The sequence below is a fragment of the Thunnus albacares genome, chromosome 15, assembly GCF_914725855.1.
Source record: "Thunnus albacares chromosome 15, fThuAlb1.1, whole genome shotgun sequence".
NCBI lineage: Eukaryota > Metazoa > Chordata > Actinopteri > Scombriformes > Scombridae > Thunnus > Thunnus albacares.
The window spans coordinates 20509273-20533058 of record NC_058120.1 but is presented as its reverse complement, the minus strand read 5'-3'; the positions used below and the strand labels follow the sequence as shown (position 1 = coordinate 20533058).

At 38.9% G+C, this 23786-nt stretch overlaps 2 protein-coding genes across 4 annotated transcripts; both read right to left on the bottom strand.

The window, feature by feature from the left end:
* Positions 1 to 2224: 2224 nt before the first annotated feature.
* On the bottom strand, positions 2225 to 10920 carry eif5a2 (eukaryotic translation initiation factor 5A2). Of its 3 annotated transcripts, none has more exons than XM_044375015.1 (5): positions 10812 to 10920; positions 9575 to 9754; positions 9328 to 9432; positions 7423 to 7554; positions 2225 to 6050 (listed from the first exon to the last, which is right to left on the bottom strand). In XM_044375015.1, the coding sequence occupies exons 2-5, from the start codon at positions 9734 to 9736 to the stop codon at positions 5991 to 5993; spliced, it is 459 nt and encodes a 152-aa protein (XP_044230950.1). In that variant the 5' UTR covers positions 9737 to 9754; positions 10812 to 10920; the 3' UTR covers positions 2225 to 5990. The 3 variants fall into 3 exon arrangements, with proteins under 3 accessions (XP_044230950.1, XP_044230951.1, XP_044230952.1); XM_044375016.1 differs by lacking the exon at positions 10812 to 10920 and adding an exon at positions 10499 to 10698; XM_044375017.1 differs by lacking the exon at positions 10812 to 10920 and adding an exon at positions 10350 to 10474.
* A 2826-nt stretch (positions 10921 to 13746) lies between these two features.
* slc2a2 (solute carrier family 2 member 2) lies at positions 13747 to 23354 on the bottom strand. The gene is made up of 12 exons (XM_044376051.1): positions 23270 to 23354; positions 22623 to 22718; positions 19448 to 19653; positions 19070 to 19194; positions 18550 to 18665; positions 18275 to 18437; positions 17941 to 18047; positions 17197 to 17277; positions 16782 to 16886; positions 16560 to 16661; positions 15514 to 15717; positions 13747 to 15374 (listed from the first exon to the last, which is right to left on the bottom strand). Exons 1-12 carry the CDS (start codon positions 23282 to 23284, stop codon positions 15168 to 15170), a joined length of 1527 nt encoding a protein of 508 aa, XP_044231986.1. The 5' UTR covers positions 23285 to 23354; the 3' UTR covers positions 13747 to 15167.
* Positions 23355 to 23786: the final 432 nt, after the last annotated feature.

The following is a 23786-nucleotide window of genomic DNA, read 5'->3' as shown; positions in this document are numbered from 1 at the left end:
TGTCTCAAAGACTCAAACACTGTGTTGTTTTCTATGAGATCTATTCTCATCATAGTTTACTAGTATGGCAAATACACTTGATTTTTTGCATAATGGTCGAAGCAAACTCTCTGCATAATCAGAAAACTGGCAGAGCAAAAACAAACTACAGTGGAAATACAGCAAACAGAGCCAGGCACTATACTACTGTTCAGTGATATCAATAGAAAGTGTATTGCTGCCACCATTTTAAAAAAGGGCTCGGCTTCTCATTATAATGTGAAATGTTTCTTGTTTTAATATTATCTTGCTGTTACTAGATAGCAAATTATTCTGTTTTTACTAGAAACACTTCTTGTCATAATAACATATCACTTTCTCTTGTTGTCTCTTGTTGTATCAAAAAACTTTCTCATTATTTTACAAAATTATTATAATATTTATATATAATAAAATTAGCACTTATCTGAAAAAAGTTTTCTTGTTTTAACATGATCTGTTTGTTTCTATAATCACAAAAAGATCACTGCCTAGAGACACTGTGGCCCTGAGCAAGCATATAAAATGATTGATCGATCATATAAATGGCAGGATGATTTTATGTTTTATGTGGGCTGGTTTCATATTGTTCTGTGCGCATATGCATAATTGTGGAATTAGTTTCAGATTAGATCATTGCATTACATTATATCATCATCGGCTACCGAGCTTCAAGTGTTTTCCTCAGTTATGTGTCTTAACCCTGAAAAAGTAAGTCAAAACTGGATGAACTCTTCCCCACATAAAGATCTCAAGATGTTAACTGAACTGTCACTCAGTGTGAGACACTTCTATTCAATAGTCTCCCAAGAATACTATATACAACTGCAGCATTTCTGACACTTAAGAATGCTGTTCAGCAAGTGCAGAAATCTTTAATACCGTGACTTAAAATGACAATAAAAAAGTACACAATTGCATACCTGAAATGCTTTAAAATTACAAAACTTTCAACCAGAGTCTCTCAACACTGATGATAGTGATCTGACTGGATCTCACTGGCTCATATGAGCTGGATGGATTTGAACACGTCTAGAATTTCCTGAGAAGCTTGTTAGACTGGACTGTGGAGCGACTGTGGAGCGACTGTGGAGCGACTGTGTCACACTGCGACGTGGCTGATGATAAACACAGGAGGGGATAGGATGGAAGAGCATCAAGTACAATAGCTGACGAGCTGATTTTTTTACACTAATGGAAGTGCATATATACTTTATCTTAAGTACAATATTCACTGTGAAAAAGTTGTCAGAGCCTTTATAAGAGATTTCACCTGATAAATTCAATTTATGTGAATACTATTCAAGCATCATTTTTGTCTGTCTGTCTGTTATTGGTTTATACTGGGTCCATTCTTTTGTGTCCATCTGCTGGTATGGTCACTTGACTGTCAGCAACAAGGTTCCAGTATTCTGACCATGTAGCAAAGTTTAAGCTGAACACCAATCCACTCTCATTGATTTGTTTAGCAAACATGCTCACAGTCCAATATTTTGGTGACTACACATGAGGAAGTTACTGTAACTGCCATCAGGCTCTTGTGCTTTAATGGTCTTGTTTTTTTGTGCAGGTGGTAAACAAACAGGTTCTCAACTTTTCAAGTCTCTCTTAAAACAATAGTCAGGTTCCCATATGAACACTGAAACAGATTTTGCTTGCTGTTATCATTCCTCCTACTCATACTGGTATTAAAAGATCCCCTCCAAATGCGCTTTCAGTGTAATTGATGGGCGACAAAACATACAGTCCGCTTTTAGAGCAAAAATATATTCAAAGGTTCGTCTGAAGATAATTTAAGATTTTCGCTGGCTGAGGAAGGTGGTAAGTTGGTATCTTCCAAATGACAGTTCAGGTTATCAAGGTAGAGTTTACTCAATATATCCCTCTGAACACAAATGAGTTATTCATTCATATTCGTGTCATTTTGCCCACTCAGTATTAATTTCCTGAATCCTGCAAATTAATAAACGGGAGACTTAATGCTGCACCGGTGTCATGACATAGCCACAAGAGGTCACTGATATCGTTTGCAGGTTATCTGTATGAGATGCACTTCTGTTTCACTTAATTCACATCCATTTGCAACACATCATGAAACTTCTGCTTGTGATTTTTCTATTTCAGTGGGAGTTTCTCAGTGCAAGTGACAGTATTTTCTTCTGGCATAAGGAGAAAAGAAGACAGAAGAGGTTGTTCTTGTAGCCAGTAACATTTGAAAGAACTTTATTTTGCCTACACAATAAAAACAGAAAGACAGTCGTGATTTTTGAAGGTAGCAGCCATACATTAGATAGAACAGAGTAAATAGGAGCCCAAGTCCTTTTAAAATGCATCTTTATGCTCCAGAAGAAGCTCAATGTCAGATTTCCCCTGGAAACTGTTATGATCAGACATTAATGGGTGAAAAAGACACCTGTGCCAAGCTGGAGAAGTGCACTTGAGTCCCTTCCCCAGCAAACATCAGGAACATACAGTATTACAAGACTGTGTAATTCATACATTCCCTGTTTTAACATAATATACTGTACCCGTGGTCTAAACATTCAAATTAAACACTGTTCCTTGCAGTTAAGGAGAGAGAGAGATAGAAAATTATTCAATTTCAAATTCAAAATATCTGATGAGAGGTGCAAGAGAGGAAAAACAAAAAAAACCAAACATTATTTTCCAATATCAGAATAGGTTTTTGAGACAAAAGAATCAAAATAAAAACAATGCTAATAGTCTTATTTATTGTTGTAACAGCTGACAGTGTTAAAGTAACACATCTAATACTCCATTTAGTGCCCTGAGAAAATCTGCCCTCATGACACAGACCTCAGACATTTTGTAGCTGTATTGCTAGCAGACTGATCCTAGATCAGCGTGTGAAGCTAACATTAACAGGGCCATCTCCCCAACAGTGTAAACATTTTCTCAGAGGGAATCAGAGGAATTCCCCCACCCCCCTCCAAATGGTCTCCACATGAGGGACAACTTTTAGATAGCTAAAAAAACAAGAGGATCATTGATGAGACATGTGGTAGTGGCTCATGCTACATATGAGAGGCTAGAGTAGTTAATGATTGGAGGAAACTGAGGGTAAGAAAGGACTCCATTCTCATGCTTCTGACCTTAGTTATAGACACATGTAACAGGGTACAAATATGGCTTAAGGAAGACTGCTGTCTTCTGTTGGGGCTGTGGAGATGGAGGGAAACCCAATTTAGCAGAGAAACTTCATACCATCAGTACTGAATTGCACTCTTTCTGATATTCAGAAATGAAAACTAAGGATTAGGATACTTTTGGAAATCTAGACAACTATTTAAGGAGACTGTATACTAGAAACAAATTCTTGTTTTCGCAGGCACAATGGCATGTTTGCAACCAAAATAATGACAGAGCACAACGCTACACTGTGTGTTGGCTCGCTGAGCAAACAAGTTGAACATCTCTAGAGCCTTGTTACTACCGCAAATGCCATTGGCGGAAATTTGCACGGGACAGGTTGTTTTCCACGTTCTCTTTCGGCCCATTTCTCTTTGTGAATAAGAAACTTAGGTTGAGGTGTATCCAACATAACCTAACGTAATTATTCAGGGAAAAACACAAGGGGGAAATGATTAAAAAAAAAAGATCCACACTACAACAGTGTACTACTATAGTGTCTTGATAAAGGTAAAGAATACTTTAGGTGGACTGAAGACAGTTATTATGTAACAGACTGGCTGCCGTTGTACAAAAGGACAACTTGACAGCTGAGCATAATACCTTCCAATGTCAACATTACAATCGGTGCATTTACATGCACTTCAGTAACTGGATTATTGTCAGCTTTTTGCAGTAACCTGATGTCATAACATCATGTAAACACTTTCCTTACTGTGGGTAAGGATTTCAGCTGGAGAAATCTGATTTCTGGACAATGTATACACTTAACTGGGTTTCTAACAAGAGCACAGGCACACGAACAAGACTTCAAATAGGAAAGTTATTGCTGTGCAGAAGGCGGAAAGATCGTATAACTCGTAGTGCATCCTTGCGGCCAAAATCCAAAGTCAGACTGAAACTTACATTAAAATAAAAGTCTAAATAAGTATTTTCCACAGCTGAACAGCAGGATACATGTACATTTTTAACACATGCACTCTTGAAAGACTGGCTTCTTCACTAGCGGCTGGGCTCTCACTGCACCATCAGTCCAAATGCTCAGATTAGGAAAAAAAAAAAAAAAAAAAAAAAAAACACTCAGGCTGCAGCGCTAATATACATTGCTAATACACTTAAACTATTCCACTCAGTTTAAATTTACGGTAGGAGGTAGAGGGAAAACTGACCAGCTGCATGTAAATGCAGGTTGAACAGTAACCATGTTAAAGGACCAGTGTGTAGGATTTAGTGGCATCTAGGGGTGAGGCTGTAGCCCCAACCCCTCCCTTCCAAGCTGGTCAAAGAAGCTATGGTGGCTGCGAAACTCACGAAAAATGTCACCTCTCTAATGTCAGTGTTTGGTTTGTCCGTTCTGGGCTACTGTAGAAACATGGGAATAGGATCTGCTCGCTCTGTAGATATAAAGGGCTCATTCTAAGGTAAAGAAAAAACAATTCTTATTTTTAGGTGATTATACACTAATTAAAACATACTTATGAGTATCATATTCAATTTCTGCTAATACATCCTCCTTAATCTTACACACTGGTCCTTTAATGCAGTGCATTTTAACACATTCTGATTTCCTGCCATTATGTGATGTCTCCCAGTAAGATTTCTGTGTGAATGTAAACAAAACTAACATCAAAAATTCAGCATGAGCCACAATCTTTGTACAGTGCAAACTCTGCACAAAACCCTAAAAAATCCTATTAAATTGCAATCAAACCTGCCACCCCTAAATTTACCTTCAACAATTACTCGCCCTCCACGCCCCCACCAACAACCCAAAATATAGACCAACAGTAACACTCATCTATCCTTTTCTTGGGCACCAATGTCAACCCAGAGCATTACTACCACCTACATTTGGCTGCATCATACAGGACTTAATATGGTTTCTACTATTGCGTGCCAAAAAGTCGCCGTTATTTTTAGCATTGTGATAATGTAAAATTTGTTTTGAATAAAGTTTGTTTAATTGTTGAAATTGAGCTTTTGAGCAACATTGTTTTAAGATAATAATAAAGCTATTTAGTGTTTTGTTCTCTCAAAATCCTTTTCTATACATTTGTCAGCTCATAAAAAGGCCTCAAGTGAAAAGGGAAAAAGTTTTATAGCATAGAAGAGAAAATGGACCCACCTAACCACCCCTGTCTAGGCCTGTTCTGCTTCAGAACGGCAGAGACAAGAGAGTTCCCTGCTAGAAAAGCAAGATCTGCAGTTGACGCGCAGAGGGTTTTATCATTCTCACAAATTCATGGATGCTGAGGCATGTGTATATGTCAATTTTAAGTGTGCATGTTAATGCAAATGCAAAATGAGTTAATTGTCAAAGGCAGAAAGGCATATTTCGGCTATCAATGAAGTTACTGTCTTGAGGTTCTCTGAATTAGAGAATTAGAGTAGAGTAGAGCTGGCTTGAGGTGTAATGTTAGCTAGTGAAGCTTCAGTCATAATAAGGGAGAAGTTGAAGGCAACTGAAAAGCTACACATTCCACTCAGACAAAATGGTAAATATGAATGATTTAAAAAGGAATTTTAAAAAAGCATATTACCCATTCTGTAAGAGGAATGTTATGGATCGCTGGAATATCTGTACCCATTGCAAAGTTAAGCAGTGATAGCTAAGTGTGGAGAACTTCATTGATTGAAGAGAATGCCAGTCAGCCCTGAGCTCAAGCTACAGTTGCAGAAGCTGACCCAGTCCAGTTTCCAGATTTCAGTTGACCAGCAGGGAAACTGGTGGAGACGTGGGGTGAAGGCCAGTAGCTTTGGTGAAGCTTCAAAACCATTACGGAAGATAGGAGTGTGAGGTCTCCAGCGTTGTCCTGGACTTTTTAAGTCAGGACCTTGGTGCCGACTACCTGCTCTTCATCCAAAGCTCTCAACACAGTAGCCTGAAAAGGGAAGAGAAAAATATGATCAGGGACCAGCTGCATTAAAGTCGTCTCTAATATTCCAATAGCTAACCTGTTGATTTTAACTAGCCAATTAAGACTTTAAATTAAGTTGCTAAGATTATTCCTGCTGTATATCATCATCATCATAATCATCATCATCAACGTCTTCATTTGAATGTATACTAACATTTAAAGCAAAAAAAAAGACTACAAGTGCCTTGGGCTGTCACAAGTCCCAGTGAAAGCAGGGGATAGTGTCTAGAGAAGCTATCTGGAGTGAAAATGTACATTAACAGATTTACAGAATATAATGTTTTCAATACTGCCAATTTATAATACTTAAACAAGACTAAGTCAAAACCCAGTGTATGGCTGGACCGTGTATGGTCAACACGTTGTGTCCAATTTGTGGTAGTGTCTATAATGTGAATTCCTGGATATTAAATGTAGTCGTCCCAGTAATATTTGCTGATAAAGTAGCATATCACATGACATGGTTGAGTGAAGTTTGAGTAAAAAAAAGTATAAACGCAGTTGCAAGAACAATACTTTCCTCCTTTCCACTCATTTCTTGATTTCTTGGGATTGATTTGAAAGAGAACTTATTTTACTTTTAATTCTAACTATCAGTTAACTCCGCTTGCTCTTTCATGTATTTCACTCTGTGGATGTTTCCTTTTTCATTCTGCATTGAGTGTTTTGTCAGATTGTTATTTGGGGTGCTTTAACTGTGCACTAAACTGATATAACAGTTACATGAGTCTCATGTTTTACCTGAAAGACTTGTGTTTTAATGCTGTTCTTCATTGTTTGTGATATGAAAACATCAGAGAAATAAAAAGCTTGTGTCCTGGTATTAGTTCAGTTATAAAATCGAAACGCACTGCAGAGCATCTCTCGTGCCAGCTGCTGACAGCGCTTCCAGCCAGAGAGTCGATCACACTGGACAGTTTAGGAGGAGACGGCAGAGACATTGGTACGTGTATGTTTAAACAGGAGTTTAGGTGACTTCACTGCATTTAACACCAGAGCTGATAACGTCAGAGCTTGGAGCAGGAAACACAGTCACTCTGCATCACACTGTTGTCCTCCACTTCCGTCGTCTCACGCCAATTCATTTTGAAAGAGCAATGGCCAATGGGGAAACTCCAACATGGCCGGCCAACTAATGGTGAAATTACATCACTCACTCAGTCACTCACGGACAACCGCGGTTATAGGGCTTATAAATATTTGAACATTGTAAATTTCTGGGTATTTACTGTATGAGTAGATAAAAACAACAAATGAAACAATAATGAACAAACAGTTGTTCCAGTTCAGCCACTACCAGTTAGGGGATCTTCACCCTCAGCCCACAGAAACTCACCACAAACTGTTCTTCATCATCGAACTTCTTCTCGATTTCTTTGCCCAAGTCACCCGGTGGCACTCTAAGGTCTTCTCTGGTTTCTCCACCGTCATCCATCAGGGTCAAGAAACCCTCTGAGACACCAATTACCTAAATATGCAATTGGGCAAAGAATGCAGAGAAATGTTTAATGATTGAGTGTAGCTACTCGACAGCTACAACCAGTACAAAAGTTTAATTTGTAAACCCTCACTGAGCACCCATCACACTATATCAAGTCTGTATAACCCTTTTCACACATTTAGTATGCCATTAAAAGCAGTGAACTAAGTGGTTAACTTGAGTCAAAATTTAAGTTAAGACTGAATGTTTGTTTAATAATCACAAGGTGCAATAACTGTTTTCCAGATGAAGAAAATACACTGGGCATAAGAGACAGGAGAAAAGAATGGAAAGGGAAAAGACAAAAGAAAAGTGTCAACTGAAGCTGTCAGTATTCTTTATCACAAGTGCTTGTTGGACAGCTTTGGAAACGCCCCCACCTATCTGACATTGGAACTGGGGCTTCACCACGCTATGATGTGCAACTGGTTAGAACAGGTATAAACATTTTTGCCTTCTGATACTGTCAGACAACATGTCCTGGTTAAAGCAAAAGACACTAACTTTCAGATTGATTTATGCTGCCATACAGTGCAGCTGATACGTCACAGCTTCCATATTTTTGCAGCTTGCTCCACAAAACTGATCAAAATTATGTTACTGAGGTGTCCTGGTAGCCTGGAGGTCTAAAGGTCAGGTAATGCTCGAAAAGAACTAGTTTTACAAGGTGACGTTAGACCACTTCAGAAGGCAAAAATGTTAATAGTTGTTCTGAACTGCCACATTCTAAGGTGAGGTGAAAAGCCAGCTGTCATAGAGAGGGGTGAAACGCAATTATTGTTTAAAAAAATGCTGAATTTGCCAGTCAAACTAATTTCTATGAGGACCAACATGATTGCACGCATGTTTAAATTGATGTTTCTAAAACAATTCTACCAAAAATTGCATCTCAAGGAGAAACTAAGGTATCTGTTGGTAAATGCCTTATGACTCATTAACAATACACATAATGAAAGCCAGGAATATCTAAGAGATTAGCTGCAATACTAGAACAGAATTGATAAATAGCCCAGAGATCAAAGATTTTACTGGATATGGCTTAGCCATTTAGTTGTCCATTTAACCAATGCTGGTGAATTCACCAGCCCAATACAATTTGACATGTGCATCAATGCTACCTATAGCATATTAAAATGTCTGAGCTGCACTTATGTTATTTGCATAGGTCTTGCATAGGATTAGTATGTGTCATGTATGTAAGGCCTAATAAAGAGGAATGGTCCCACAAAAAAACTGACAAATGTTGATAAGAAAAAAAAAACAAAAACAAAACAGCAGGCATTCAGTTGAACAAAACTGACCCCAAAAGGTCAGTTTCAGAAGGCCGACCTTCATTTTCTTGTGTTTTTAGAGAATCACTGTCCCAAAGGAGGCCTGTAATCAGGAAAGAAGAGACTGCTTGTTGGCCAAGTCAAAACCTGTTCAACCAGTTCAAAACCTGTATATTTTTTCTTAACTACTAAAAGACACAGCTCAGCTTTAACGTGTGTGACACACCCATTTAGCAACGGAGAAAGCATTTCTTTTTCTCACATCACACTTTTTCATTAGGTTCAGATATTTAAAATCCCACACATTATGGGGAAGAATGGATGCACTTGGCCTCAAGTTTCTAAAAAAAAAAAAAAAAAAGCAGAGACACCCAATACTGCCCAGGAAAACAATTACTGGCTTCCAGGACCAACTTGTCAACTGACACACCACCCACTATTCAATATGCTGCCCTAGGTTTTACCAAGAGATCCATCAGGGACATCTCACCTGGTAGTCTTTCCTTGTGACATGTGGGACATCCATGTTATGTGTAGATGGGCAGATATCTTCATACTTCTTCTGGGTAAAGATGTCAAGTCCAGTAAGGTGAACCTGGGAAAACACTGTTACTGATTAAATCTGACCAGAGGCAAGTAAGCATTGCTGGTTACTTGTAAAACTGGAAAATGTCAGGCTAAATCACAAAAATGCCTTAAGCTCTGCATTCCAAAGGATGCATGAGGACGTTTTTTACCTTAGCATGCCCATGCTTGCCAGTCTTAGAGGTAGTCATTTCAACGATCTTACAGGGACGTCCTTTCAGCATGACAAAGCCGTTCTTCCTCAGTGCAGAGCACTGCATGGGGAATGTTGAAGAGGCCCCAGAGTCCGCGGTGGTGAAATCATCATCTGCCATGATGGGCCACGGACTGATCTATGTCACCCAGATGAGCAAAAGAAAACAAGAATATGTGACGATAGTAGCATTACCTACAAGGATGCTTGGTATTAAGAAACAATACTCTGAATATGAAGGTGCAAATTCCCAGGACTAAATGAGCACATATTTGTATCACTAATTTTTGAACATAGGTTCCCCTACAGTTGTGAGAAACAGAATGGTGCTGAACACCTTGTATCCCAGAGAGTCTGTGCTTCAATCCTTTCTCTAAAAGCAAGTCAACAGTGGTTAAGGCTGCAACTGCTTTAAAAAGCAATGACACGAGATCAAATAACGTTACTATTAGCTTTGCTACACATGAGTCGACGTTAAGCTATATCTTTCCACGTTAATGATGATACAATCCAATTTCGATCCAACTTTAAAATTCATTAGTCACTCTTGTATAAAAACAATTGTCCAGGATGGTGCAAACGTATCTCACTGGGCAAGTAGCTGGAAAGCGAAGAGCTGGCGATAGTTGCTAACATGACAAATTTGATTGCGGCCCGTGTTACTGCCTTGTCAAAAATTTAGCATGACGACACTACCCGGGTAAAATCACGAACGAGTCCTACATGTTAGCTACCTGCTTAGTTTCTTTGCCTTCAGAAAAGCGATGTAAACAATGGCTCAATATAGCGTTAAAGTGGCTTCACAGCTAGAAGTTAGGGTAGAAAGCAAGCAAACACCATTAACTAGCCATGTTACGTGGCAGCTGGGCCAGATGCATCTTACCCGGTGGCTTAAAAATAGTTAGGTGGCTTCAGGTTCCCACTCCGTTAAGTGCCTGTCATGGTTAGCCAAGTTAGCTCGACCCACACCCATTGACACTTGACTGACGGGGCTGTTGCTAACGTTAGCTTAAGTGCTGTGCTAGCTTCTGTCTCACCGAACCTCGTCTCACTTCTGCTCAGTTAACGTTACTGATTAACTACCGAGGCGACGAATGCCTCCACATTTGGTAAGGCGTCAGTACACCACAAAGCAATACGTTACTATGAATAATGGTACAAAAAATGTTACTTATACGCCCCTACGTTTGGCTTACCTTGTGTCTTGCTTACACCGAAAAAGAAAAATCACTTCGCATGCGTAAAAGCTTCTGTACCGCAGGAGGAGCAGAGAGCGCAGGTGTGGGCTCCGGTGACGAGGGGGGTTGGAGAGGGAGTTATGGGACGACTCATGCACACTTGTCCACTACTGTACTTTTACGTTGTATTTTTCGTTCGTACTTTGTAGTGTGGTCAATGAAATACTGACGTACAGACTTACTAAAAGTACAGTTATGACGGGCAGGATTACATTATTGTGATATTTAAAGGCAGCGGCAGAAAAGTAGAAATACTGTAGTCTAAAAATACTCCAGTACAAGTAATAGTCATGAATTCAAAATGTTATTAATGTTATTATCAAATGTTATTAAGTTAAAGTACAGACTCATTATTAGAAAAATGTACGTAAAGTATCAAAAGTAAAATTAAAACAAAAGTATGCAGACTGGCTTCTTGTGTTTCATGGTAATAGTGCTGCATTATATTATAGCCTATAAGTGTAGCATATGTTTTTTAATAATAATAATAATAATAATGATAATAATAATACAATTTATTTATATTGCACATTTTTAATGCAGCTAAAAGTGCATGATGATTTTTTAAAGAGAATAGGGCACACAATTTAAACAACAGTTAGATTTTTTTTTTTTTGCAAAAATCTTGATCTAAAAAGTAACTACAGTAGGTAGTAACTATAAATGGCAAATAAATGTAATGGAGTAAAAAGTACAATATTTCCCTCTGAAATGTAGTGGAGTGGAAGTACAAAGCAGCATAAAATGAAAATATTCAAGTAAAGTACAAGTGCCTCGAATTTGCACTAAAGTACAGCACTTGAGTAAATGTACTTAGTTACGTTCCACCACTGGTTAAAAGTGTGCGTGTTCATAGTAGGTTTGGAGTGGTTTCAGACAGGAACTGAAAAGCTACGGACAATATATGGACTATTTATTAGACAAAATGGATTAATATTGTATGTCTGGTCTCATAGCTAACAATAATGGGCATTTTTTGGGGGTCTGCACCCTCTTGGTGAGGGGGCTGCTTTGTGTTTGTCTGTGTCATGATTTATAATGACTAATACACTCAGGACGTTTTTTTGTAATATCACAAAAACGGCCCACCATCTTGCATTTATGATAAAATAATTTGGATTTCAAACTTTTCATGATGTCTTCATTATCTGTTTGCCAATTTTTGAGATGGAATTAAGTTTACTTTATACAGAAAGATACAGACAAGCGTTTCATTCTCAAAGCTTATTTTTATATATGCAATCAGATCACAAAACAGCTGTGACAGAAAATGCAAATGGAACAGTGATTAATAATGGTAGGCTACTATATTGTACTGTAATATTGCAAAATACTGTATCTTGAGAGAGAGATTTAAATAGTGGTTATCATTTGATATATTTCTTGTATATATCATATACAAATGTGGTTCTCAAGCAGAGTGTTATTCAACACCTGTTCTATATCATCAACATGTGTCTATTTTAAATTTAGCTCCTTGCTGTGTAAAATGAGTTTACTGTATGTATGTTATTCAGCCTCATGTAGTTTAGCGTTATGTAGTTTTCTATGTCTCTTTAATGTGTTGAATTGACAAGCTTTATAGGACAGAGTTGTTTGTTCATTAACTAAACGTGATAGCAATGTCCATATCTGTGTGCTGTCGTTCTGGCATATACGGTTGAGAAGAAATTTTACTCGTAGACTAGATGGGCTCTTTACCCTTGTTTCTTTCTGAGGGTTGTTAACTAACCTTTAGGGTTAGCTATGGGTATTTTTGAGTTTGTACAGGTGTACTTAGAAACTGGCTGAGTATCAAGTCACCAGACAGAGAAAAGGTAATTCTAGGTGGTATGCTCTCTCTCTCAGAAATATGATGCATTGTGCTTCTGATTGTATTATTTCATTACTTTGTTGATTACATTGTTTCAAAACCTGACAATGCTCTCTTTGTGTGTTTATTGAGTGATCAAGCAATTCTCCACTACAACCTCTTTCAAGGGGTTCTTGTTTTTACAGTTGAAGATGATGAGGTGCTGCGAGTTTCCTGTGTTTCCAGGTGTGTGTTAACTGATGGCTGTTTAGCTCAGAGCAAAAATGTTGTGTTTACTGGGAAGAGCTGACACAGCCAACTTGTAATTTATCTTATGTTCGTTCTGGTGCGTTTCTGGGGGATGTATGAGAACATTTCTTTGGGTTAATAGACCTGTCTGAAAAAACAGTAAATTTCCTCTAGTGTCAGTTAAACTTTTGTCACCACCTGTTTGCTTTCTGCTCTCCCTCATTGTGGATTTTAGGCACTCATTATTATTCCAAACAGAGTGTTTTTTATAATCTTGCAACATGTCTGGAGGTGATCTTCAATGATTATACAGTATTTCAAAACAGAAAATGGTAATTCCACAGATTAATAACATCAATATGAGGTAACCAAATGTGTCACAAATGAGTACAACAGAGACTTGTAGTAATATCTTGGCTCACTAATTCCACAGTTATATTTTTATTGATAACCAAGCAGTCACAATACTGAAATAAAAGATTATATTTCAATTAGGGATGGGGTTCGACTATTGACTTCAGTACACAGTAGGATTCAGAAATCTGAATCTTTTTGAAACACTACAGTGTTCAGTGACATCCTAATGTTCACAACCTGTACCTAAAACCTAAGATTGAGAAGATCAGCGTAATATATTAAATGTTAATTAAGTATCTGACACGTTCAATTATCAGCTGTAAGCTGAAACAATACTCCATACAAGACGCTATGCTAGCAGCTTTGTGAGGCAGTATGGGCTTAGAGCTAAATGATAGATGTTAAACCTGCAGTGTTTTGTCTCCCCCTTCTGGCAGTGAGAGTAAGTGAGCAAGTTAGCGGGGTAAACCAGAAGCCAATTTTTTTTCCCCAGTATGGCAAAGTCATGACCTGCCCTATTCTGCCTCTGATTGGCTAGTAGTCATTCCCTTCATTGGTTGTGTTGGTTAGGTTTAGGCATGAGGAGTGAGATTGGTTAGGGTTAGGGTAAGCCAATCAGAGGCAGAGTAGGGCAGGTCATGACATCACCATCATGGGAAAAAAAAAATTGCAAACCAGAAGTTAACCGGCTCGGCCGGTGGAAGTCTCTGGTGCGCATGATCTATGTATGCACTTCAGCTCTGGCAAACCAATCATTGCTAGTTGACATAAAATGCATCACTACCGGTGCATCAGTGCGGGAAAGACGCCACAGACACTTGATTTAAAAACTTTGTATACTGTGAAATATTTGACATTTATCTGGCGGTGATAAGCTCATTCATTTTATTTATTTTTTATTTGTTTATTTGTTAGGGACAGGATGTTGAATGAACATCAGTATAAAATACAAGATGTAAACATGTCGGAGTTAGCAAAAAATGCTTATTTACATCTGTAGTCCCTAGGCAGGTAACCAAAACAGAAACATGCAAATACAAATATACAAATACACAAGTAGAAAAAGACAAAAAAGACTGTACACAGGTCTGGTTAAAAGTGATCACAGGTCCGGTTTGCTTTGAGCCGTTGTTTGAAATGAGTCTTAAAAGTGGGATATGTGGAGTACTCCCTTATTGAAAGAGGTAGGCCATTCCAATATTTACTCCCCTTTACTGACAGTGCAGTTTGTCCAAATGTAGCGCGTTTATGGCACCATACAGTCCCCTCCCCTCCAGTGGTGGCCCTGGTGCTATTGCCACTGTCAGCCCTTTGTTAAATGAATTCATTTAAAGGAGACGAGGTGGGGCAAGTCAATGCAAAGCCTTATACATGAAAAAAGCATATTTAAAATTTTTAAAGTTTCCAAATGATAGTTTTCCAGGATTTTACAATGATGGAATAAGGGTGTTTTTTTTTAAATCAAGAACTTTTATGGCTTTCTTGAAGAGTAATTCTGTTAGTTTAAGTATTGTTACACCTGTAAGTGATCAGTTAGTAAAACAGTACTCTATGTGTGAAAAAAACACACCTTTTTCACACCTTTTTCACATGACTTACAAAGTCAAGTGAAATAGGGAGTCCAGTGTGACCCCAAGATACTGGGGTCACACTTACAATGTCAAGCTCCTCGCCTCTCAAGAACACTTATCTAATAACGGAAACACGATATTGCAATGTTGTTTTTTAGGTAGCACACACACATATTTATGTTATGAAAAAATACTGTCATGTTTTCTTGATAGATTCTGTCTGTAATTCACCAAGTAATTAGTGTAATACTACAAGGACATAAACATAGAAACACACACCACACACAAAGATGGACAGGTCCATGCACAAACACAAACAGACTACACAAATACACAACTGTTGTCTCAAGCATCTGTAGCTGTTTTGAGCTGCTGCAGTTCAGTACCATCTTTGGGGGTCGCTGCCTCTGTGTTTTTTCGTCCCTTCTTGAAGCCAGCAGCAATCTCCTTGAATGTTTTACCCTTGGTCTCAGGGACCCGGAGATAAACAAAGATAGTGGAGCAAAAAAGAATCACAGCAAACAGGATGAACACATAACTGTCCAACCAATCCTGAAAAATGAAAAGTAAAAAGGCAAATCAGGAGGGACAGTGTGTCTGATGTTGTGTGAATGAAGCAAAGGCACATGTCAACCCACATGCAAGTTGTGTTGCACAAGCATACAGTACATATTGTGTCCCTTCTGCCTACCTGTATATATGGAAATGTCATGCCTATGATGAAGTTGCTGGTCCAGTTGCAGCAGCCAGCAAGAGCGATGGCTGCTGGTCGAGGTCCCTGGCTAAACAGTTCAGCCACTATGAACCATGGAATAGGACCAGGACCAATCTCAAAGAAACTCACGAAAATGAAGATAGCCGACATGCTGACATAGCTCATCCATGAGTAGTCATTCTGAAAGAGAGAGTACATCAGTGCATCACACTGAGCTCGAAACATGTTGCACGCCCATCTGCATGCTGTCAAGACACTTTAATGTCCATTTTGGACATTTTGAACTTTTGACAGAATGAACTTTCATGCTCAAAGGATGTAAACAAATGTAGGGGATTGTGGTACATGATGACAACTGAACTAACTCCATGACAACTGAGAAAATCTTCAGAAAAAGCTACTGTAGTAAGTATCTTCAGCTTTCTTTTGTTTTCTTGCAAGAATGATCTTTCACACTAATGCTAAATTGCCACACAGATATTTTAGTGTGAGCAACACAACATTGGGCGCATTTAGAAAGAATGAACCAACAAAAATACAGGTTGTAGAGAACAAAGTAAATGATTGCAGAAAAAGTTTACCTTAAATGAACAATTCTTGGCTGGGAGAAGTAACTTCCTGAGTCCCCATGAGGTTGCTAGGCAACCAGTGGAGATTGCAGGAAGTCACTGGTCCCGGCCAAGAAAGCACATAATGTCCCATAACATTGCAATGTGCCAGTTTTACACATTGGTTTTGGTACGGATTGAATAAACAAGATATAACATGTTGCTGAGCTTAGGTACGTATTGTCGGATTTGTTACCTTTGGACAGAGCCAAGCTAGCAGATTTCCCCTGTTTCCAGCCTTTATGCTGAGCTAAACAAACCAGCTGATGAATGCAGTTTCATATTAAATGAACAAATACAAGAGAAGTATCAATCGTCTCTTGATAGGAAAGTGAAAAAGCATATTTTTCAAAATGTTAAAACATTCCATTAAGATGCTGACAGACTAAAGTTCTGAAGCCTGATTGGACAAACCTGCAATTTGAGGCCCACTGTCATAGCAATGGCACAGCAGCACATCCCTCCCAGACCAACCAGAGTCAGAGTACGCCTACCAGCCTTGTCCACCAGTGCAACCTGGAACATACAGTAAAAAAGGAATGTGTGTAGTAAAAATAAAATGTGCATGTTCATGGTTATGTGTGTGCAAGTGTCTGTGTGTTTTGCATCTGTCTGCATGTGCATGTAGCTACTCACAGACACCAGAGTGAAGATGGTGTTGATGACCCCGACTCCTATGGTGGCATAGACTGGCTGTCCAACTCCAGCCCGAGCGAAGATAGACGTAGAGTAATAAAAGATCTTTACGACAAAACAAATACAGATTTTTTCCATGTTACTTAGAATCGTCAGTGATTATAAAGAACAGTTTGAGTGACATATAAGTAAAAAGTCATACAATAGAGCAATATACATTTTGCCAACATAGAAGGGAAGGGAAAGATTTGTGATTTTTTTAAGTTACTGCTAATGTGTTTATATGCTCTGACAATGAGACCATCATTTTCATCTTATCATGACAAAATAATAATAATAAAATAATTTCAATCAATGAATTAAAATCTGAATGAGAGGCATAAAGAGGCAGAATTGAAATAAATGTTACACTCACAGCATTGATGCCAGAAAACTGTTGGGAGAGGTGCATCATAAGGGCAACAAACAGCTGCTGTCTGTACACAGAGGAGCAGATCTTGGAGAGAATAGAAAACAGTATAATATTGTCACTGCAGTTGTGTTTTGAAGCACACAACTAGAATACACACACATTTTTTTTTAACTTTTGACCAGTTGTTGAGTGCATTTCTTGTCCAGTCTTTCCCGTCACTCAGCTTTGTTATAAACTATTATACTAACTAGCTTTACAACTAGAGAATACATGCAATTTCAAACAACATCATGTGTGTTTAATTGTCTGCTGTTGTGCATGAAATAAGTGTTTTAACATGTTTTGTGATTGGTGAAATTCCATTTTTGATTTCATCTATAGGAACCGTGGGACTGCATCTGCAGCCTTTTTACAGTAGGTTATAACAAAGTGTATATATCAGCAATCTGAGACTTTAAGTGTTCTCAGACTTTTGGACCCTACTGTTTTTAACATTAACCATAAGAGATTCATTACAAGGCATCATGACATTGTCAGTGCACTTTGGTTGCTGTTTAATTTGGACAGGAGGAAGAATGTTATATTTCAGCTCTATTATATAATTATAGTGTAACGAGAGTGTTTTGATGGCGCAGGAGGTTTCAAACATAATATTAACTACCATAGTTCTCTTCAAACTTGTTGCTGAAAAAGTTGAAGTAAAATTCATAGAATATAAGCTGACCATATTTCTGCATAGAGACATACCAAAGAAAGGATAGAGATCCTGGGCTCCTTGTCTGCCTCCTCTTTCTCTTTTTTCATCTCCTCCAGATCAGAAGTTGCATCATATGCCCCCTTTAGTCGATATAGACCTGCAACAAAACATAGAGCAAGAGTCTACATAAATGACTCATTTGCAGTTTTAAGATCCTTTACTTAAGAAAACGTAGCAACAACATGAAAAATAATGTAATAATACTGTATTACAAGTTCAATCCTAGCATATTATCATCATGTGTAGCCTTTATATGTATATTTCTGAGTGAATTCTGAGAGAGACAGATGATGGAGACAAAGAGTTGCTGTGTATAACTCTTACTTTTTCGAGCCTCTTGCTCCTTGCCCAGATGAATATAAAGGTACCGTGGGCTCTCAGGGCACAGAGGCAGCATAAGGGATTGTAATAAAGCCGGAGCCCCAGACAGACCAAGCAAGAGGGGCCACATGCCATCATTACCAAGTACGAAGTCCAAGCCTATTACCTACACTCACATCCACACACAAATATACACATACATGGTTTAGGTTATATGTTTTGGGTGTCATCAAGAGGAGATGCAGCTGTGAATGTGTGAATGGGTGTGTGCATCTCACCTGGCTGATTAGGATGCCAATAACAATAGCCAGCTGGTGTAATGTCCCCAGAGCCCCTCTGTAAGCCTTAGGTGCGATCTCTCCAATGTACATTGGAACTAGCCCACATGTCAACCCTGACACACAACACACATTATTAGACTAATTGACTTAAAACCATAATTAACTGCCATGGCTCCATGTACAATTTGGGAACATTGATCATTTTTACCATATATATGAAACACTTTGCTTTCAATATGACCCTTAAGTAGTAAAATAGTTCAATTTTACAACTATTCCTAATTTACCAATATGTGAATGCACAGTGTAATGTGTATTTATTATTATGAATGTTGGTTCTATGTGTTGTTAGTTTTATATCTGACTCAGAATGAGCATAGTATATATTTTTAAAAATGTATCAAAGCAATTGATAACAAGTACAATTTGCTTAATCTATTATATCTCATGAACATTGGGATTTCCAACTAGATTATCGGAGTATGAATTGAAGGTTGTAACAGTGGCTTTACTGTACCACAGTAAAATCCCATAACAGCACGCCCTGCGATGATCATGATGTGAGGCTTCCACATCTTGCAAAGACCCATCAGCAGTCCAGCAGCTACAGCCAGAACATTGACCATTAACATGCCCTTTACCCTGCAAGACAGAGAGAGATTAGAAAGTGACACCTGGTGATACAGAGAGACAGATGAGTCATAAGGGGATGTATACAGTACCATGGCATTCCATATTGATCCTGGTTTAACTTCAACTTTTAAATTATTTTCCTACTACCCCTATCTCTCCTTTCATCAGTCTCCATACTCCATGATTTCCCTAAGGTATTTTTTCCACCAAACGTCCATTCTTCCACTATTGTGCACTTATTATTTTATACTTTCTCTCTTACCTGCCTCTCAGGTCTCCCACAAATCCCACCAGGAAAGAGGATAACATGCCACCGATGGAAAAGATTGACACCGACAATGACCAATACATAACAACAGCAGGGTGTTGTCCTGCCTCTAGGAACTCTTCTTCTGTACTGTTTTCTGACAGCAAAGCAGCCTCTTCTGACCATACCCCCAATGCCCGTCCATAATGCTTCTCAATGACCTATGACATGGAGATTTTTTTCATCAGCACAAAGTACAGTGTAAGCATGGCTGATCACTGAGAGACACAGACCAAAAGGCAGTCACAAAACAATAAATGTGATTTAGAATAAACAAATGTTCAGTGTATGACATACATTAATGACATAGGTCTTACATTGAATTAAATATAACTTTGTCAATTGAAACAAAATAGGTATCAGAGGCAATTGTAAAGCTTAAACACTGTTACTCTAGTACTGTGACACTACTGGAACACTTTAAGTGGTACATTTGGTGTACATCGCCTCAAGTGAATCATAGTCCATCAACAATGTCATATGATCGGTTGTGGGCTGTGTATTGCCAGTCTCTTTCATTTAAGAATATCCATATGTTTACATCTGCCATGTCTTCACAGTGGCTTACAAAGTCCTCTAGCTGGACACCATTATATGAACACACTTGAGGTCGCAGTTAGTATGCTGGTGTTTCTTCTTAATATGACATCTGACAGCAATTTGACAATAGGCCAACATTGATTTCTTTTTAGTATACTGCAGCTTAACCACTCATCCAACTGTGGAGTGAGTGCATGATGTTTACATGCACTCACTCCACCAAATGGTAGCAGTTCAAGTACTGTCTAATGGTGGTGAAGTGCTTTGACAGCCATGGCAGATCCTGCTTGAGAGATGCAGGGCATATCAATCGATGTTACACTCATTTATTTATAGGAAAGAAAAAAATCTAATAACTGGTTGAAATTAACCAGTAGAAGGTGTTGGAGAAAGAAGTGGCCAGCCATGGCTCAGTGAAGAATGGGAGATTTGCATCTTTTGTATGTTTTCTGTCCTGAACAATGTCTACATAAGGCCCAACCTCAATTCTATTGAGAAATGGCTGTTAATGGAGAGGGAAGCCTTGCCCATTAGGAGCTGGTACAGCTCCAATTTCTTGCCTGCCAGAACTTCCATTTCAAGCTCCTCCACACAGTCTGAGATGTAATCCACAATGGGTCCAATGAAGGCAGATCTAACCACCAATGCTGGTCTGTATAGGGAGGAGGCCCAGTAAAAGAGTTCAACATCACTTGAACAGAACTGAACAAGAGGACGTCCTCATTGGGTGAGAATATAGTTGTCTTTCGGCAGGGAATGAGCTGAAATAGCAATTTACAATTTAAAATTTCATTTAGCAGATGCTTCTAACCAAAGCAACATACATCTGAGAACTGATGCAATACAAGCAGGAATCTAATCAGGAGAGAACAACACGAGTAAGTGCTATAAAGCTAATTTTGAGTCTGATAGGATGTAGGTCCCAACAGGCAGTGCTTAGAGGAAATGCATAGAGTGCATAGAACATATAGAAGTTTTTTTTTTCCTTCAGTCCATCAAGTGCAGAGGTGTTTGCAAAAGGGCTGGGTCTTTAGTCTTTTCTTAAAGATTGAGAGGGACTCTGTGGATCGAATAGAGTTTGGTAACTCGTTCCACCACTGGGGAACTACAGAAGAGAAGAGTCTGGCTAGCGTACACCTAAATGAGGGAGTTCAGTTAGGTGGGAGCTGTTTTACTTGCTATTTTTAATTTGATGGGAGCCAGTGGAGGAATATGAACAGCAGGGTGACATGCTGTTTTGGGCTGGTTGAAGACCAGACGTGCCATGACGTTGCAGTAGTCAATACATGATATTAATGAGATCGTGTAGCAGGAGTTGTGCTGCATGCTCAGACAGGTAGGGTCTGATTTTCCTGATGTTGTACAGGGTGAATCGACATGACCAAACAATTGAGGCCCTGTGAACCTTAAAGGTTGGTGGGTCATTGATCATGACACCCAAGTTTCGGGCAGACTTTGTGGACATGAGTTGATTCGAATTGGATGCTGATGTATAAAGGGAATGGCTGGGATGACAAGGAGCTTGGTCTTAGAGAGGTTAAGTTGAAGGTGGCGTTCTTTCATCCATGCCAATACATATAGGCGAGGCCTGACGAGATCCGAGCCAAGATTGTGTGGTCTTCTGGTGGGAATGACAGGAAGAGCTGGGTATCGTCAGCATAGCAATGGTATGAGAAACCATGGGAGAGGATTATTGTGCCATGTGAGGTGGTGTATATTGAGAAGACAATCGGACCAAGCACTGACCCTGTGGATAAGCCGTGCAGTGTGGACACTTCTCCCCTCCAAGATACTCTAGAATATCTCCCTGAGAGGTAGGACATGAACCAGCATAGGGCAGATCCTGAGATACCAAGTTTAGTTAGTGTGGAGAGGAGGATTTGGTGGTTAACCATGTCAAAGGCAGCTGACAGATTTAGCAGCAATAGAGCTGAGGACTGACTAGCAGAACATCTAGCTGAACATAATGATTCCATGACTGACAGGAGTAGAGTCGTGGTAGAGTACCCCCACTTAAAGCCAGACTGATTCGGGTTGTACAGGTTGTTCTCAGAAAGGAACTCAGAGCCTTGGTTAAAGACTGTGTGTTCATGTATTTTTGATAGGAAGGGCAGGAGTTAAACCAGTCTGTAGTTTTCGAACTGGACTGGGTTAAGTATAGGTTTTTTGAGTAGTGGGGTGACCTGAGCTTGCTTAAATGTGTCAACGCTGGTGCCAACACTGCCAGCACCTTTCCTCAGAGAAACATCGGCACTTGGTGCATTCTCATATTTCTTGTCCCATCCAACAAGACATGTTTGGTGAAGAGGCATTCAAAGTAGCTTGCAGAGTTTCAGATGAAAGAGTTCTTGGTTGGCTACAAAAGAAGACTTGTAAAAGGCTGTGGTAAAAGCTATTTCCCAAGATGCAGAGAACAGTTTGATCTCTTAGATTGTTCTTATGTTGTCTCCATTGCTGCAGAAAAGTAATTACACTTGTCTTGTCTTGTTGGGCAAGTGGCCATAGGGTGAAGTAAGCTTATCCTGACTGGCTAATTATACATGAGGCAATTTGATGGCCGAGTAGGGGAGTGAAGGCTGTGTTAAAGTACCTTCTGAGGTGCATTGATGACTCCCAGACTGTAGCCATACTGCAGGGACCCCAGGGCTGCTGTGAACACAGCCACAGCCAGTGTGCCCGTTAGCTGCTGCAAGATTAATAGGTAATTGATGTGATAAGGACACACACACGAATGCATGAGCAATAAACACATAATTTAACATGAATGTGCACACAAGCAAGAACATGAGTATGTAACTAGTAAAACAGCTGTACTCACATAGTATACACATTCACAAATAAAAGTGCAAATAGAGATGCAGAAAACAACTTAAACTACATTATCAATAGACTAATTACTTCTTCTACCACTTCTTACTTTTACAAGGATTGCCTTTGTAAATTAGTTATAAAAGTTAAAATAATAATGCTTTATAAATGAAAAAATGCATGTGCACTTATAATTTGAATTGAGATCTCAATGTGGCAGAATTGAATTTGATTTATGATGCCAATATCCATTGCAAACTGACAATGCAAAGGACAGATTACCCAAACCATGTTTTCATTAAAAACTACTAATTTCTTCAAGACAGCTGTTTGCAGATATTGCTTGCATGATTTAAAATAAAGAGGAAGAATACATAACTATTTAATGAAATATGAGTAAAGAATGTATTTGTCAAGAATCCTCTTTACCTTTCCCGACTCCATAACGGGTCCAGAGTTTAAACCAGTCCTCAGCCAGGGAGATAAGTAATCATCAGTGAAAGCAGGATCACGCAGTGTCCACTCACTAATCGACAAACACATGCATGCACACAGATGCACATGCGCACACACACACATCTATAGTGCTGACAGATTTGTTAAACATAAATGAGGCTGTGGCCTTATTTTCCCCTATATACAAACACATACATTACTCCTATGGGAGAGAAGCAATAAAATAAAAATCACAGTGACAAAATGTTGAGCCAGTCTGGAATCTATTTAGGAAAACATTGGTTTCAGGATCATATGAGTGGTGTTACATGCTGGTGCACTATGGATAATGATATTCTGTATATTACAATCAATAACGGAATGCAAAATTACCACCAAATAGCAAACAACAAGTTTCATCTAAGCACCTGTTGCTGCTCAGATCCAGCCCTGTTGTTTGATAGTACTAGTGACATATGGGCACCACTCTCTCTCTCTCTCTCTCTCTCTC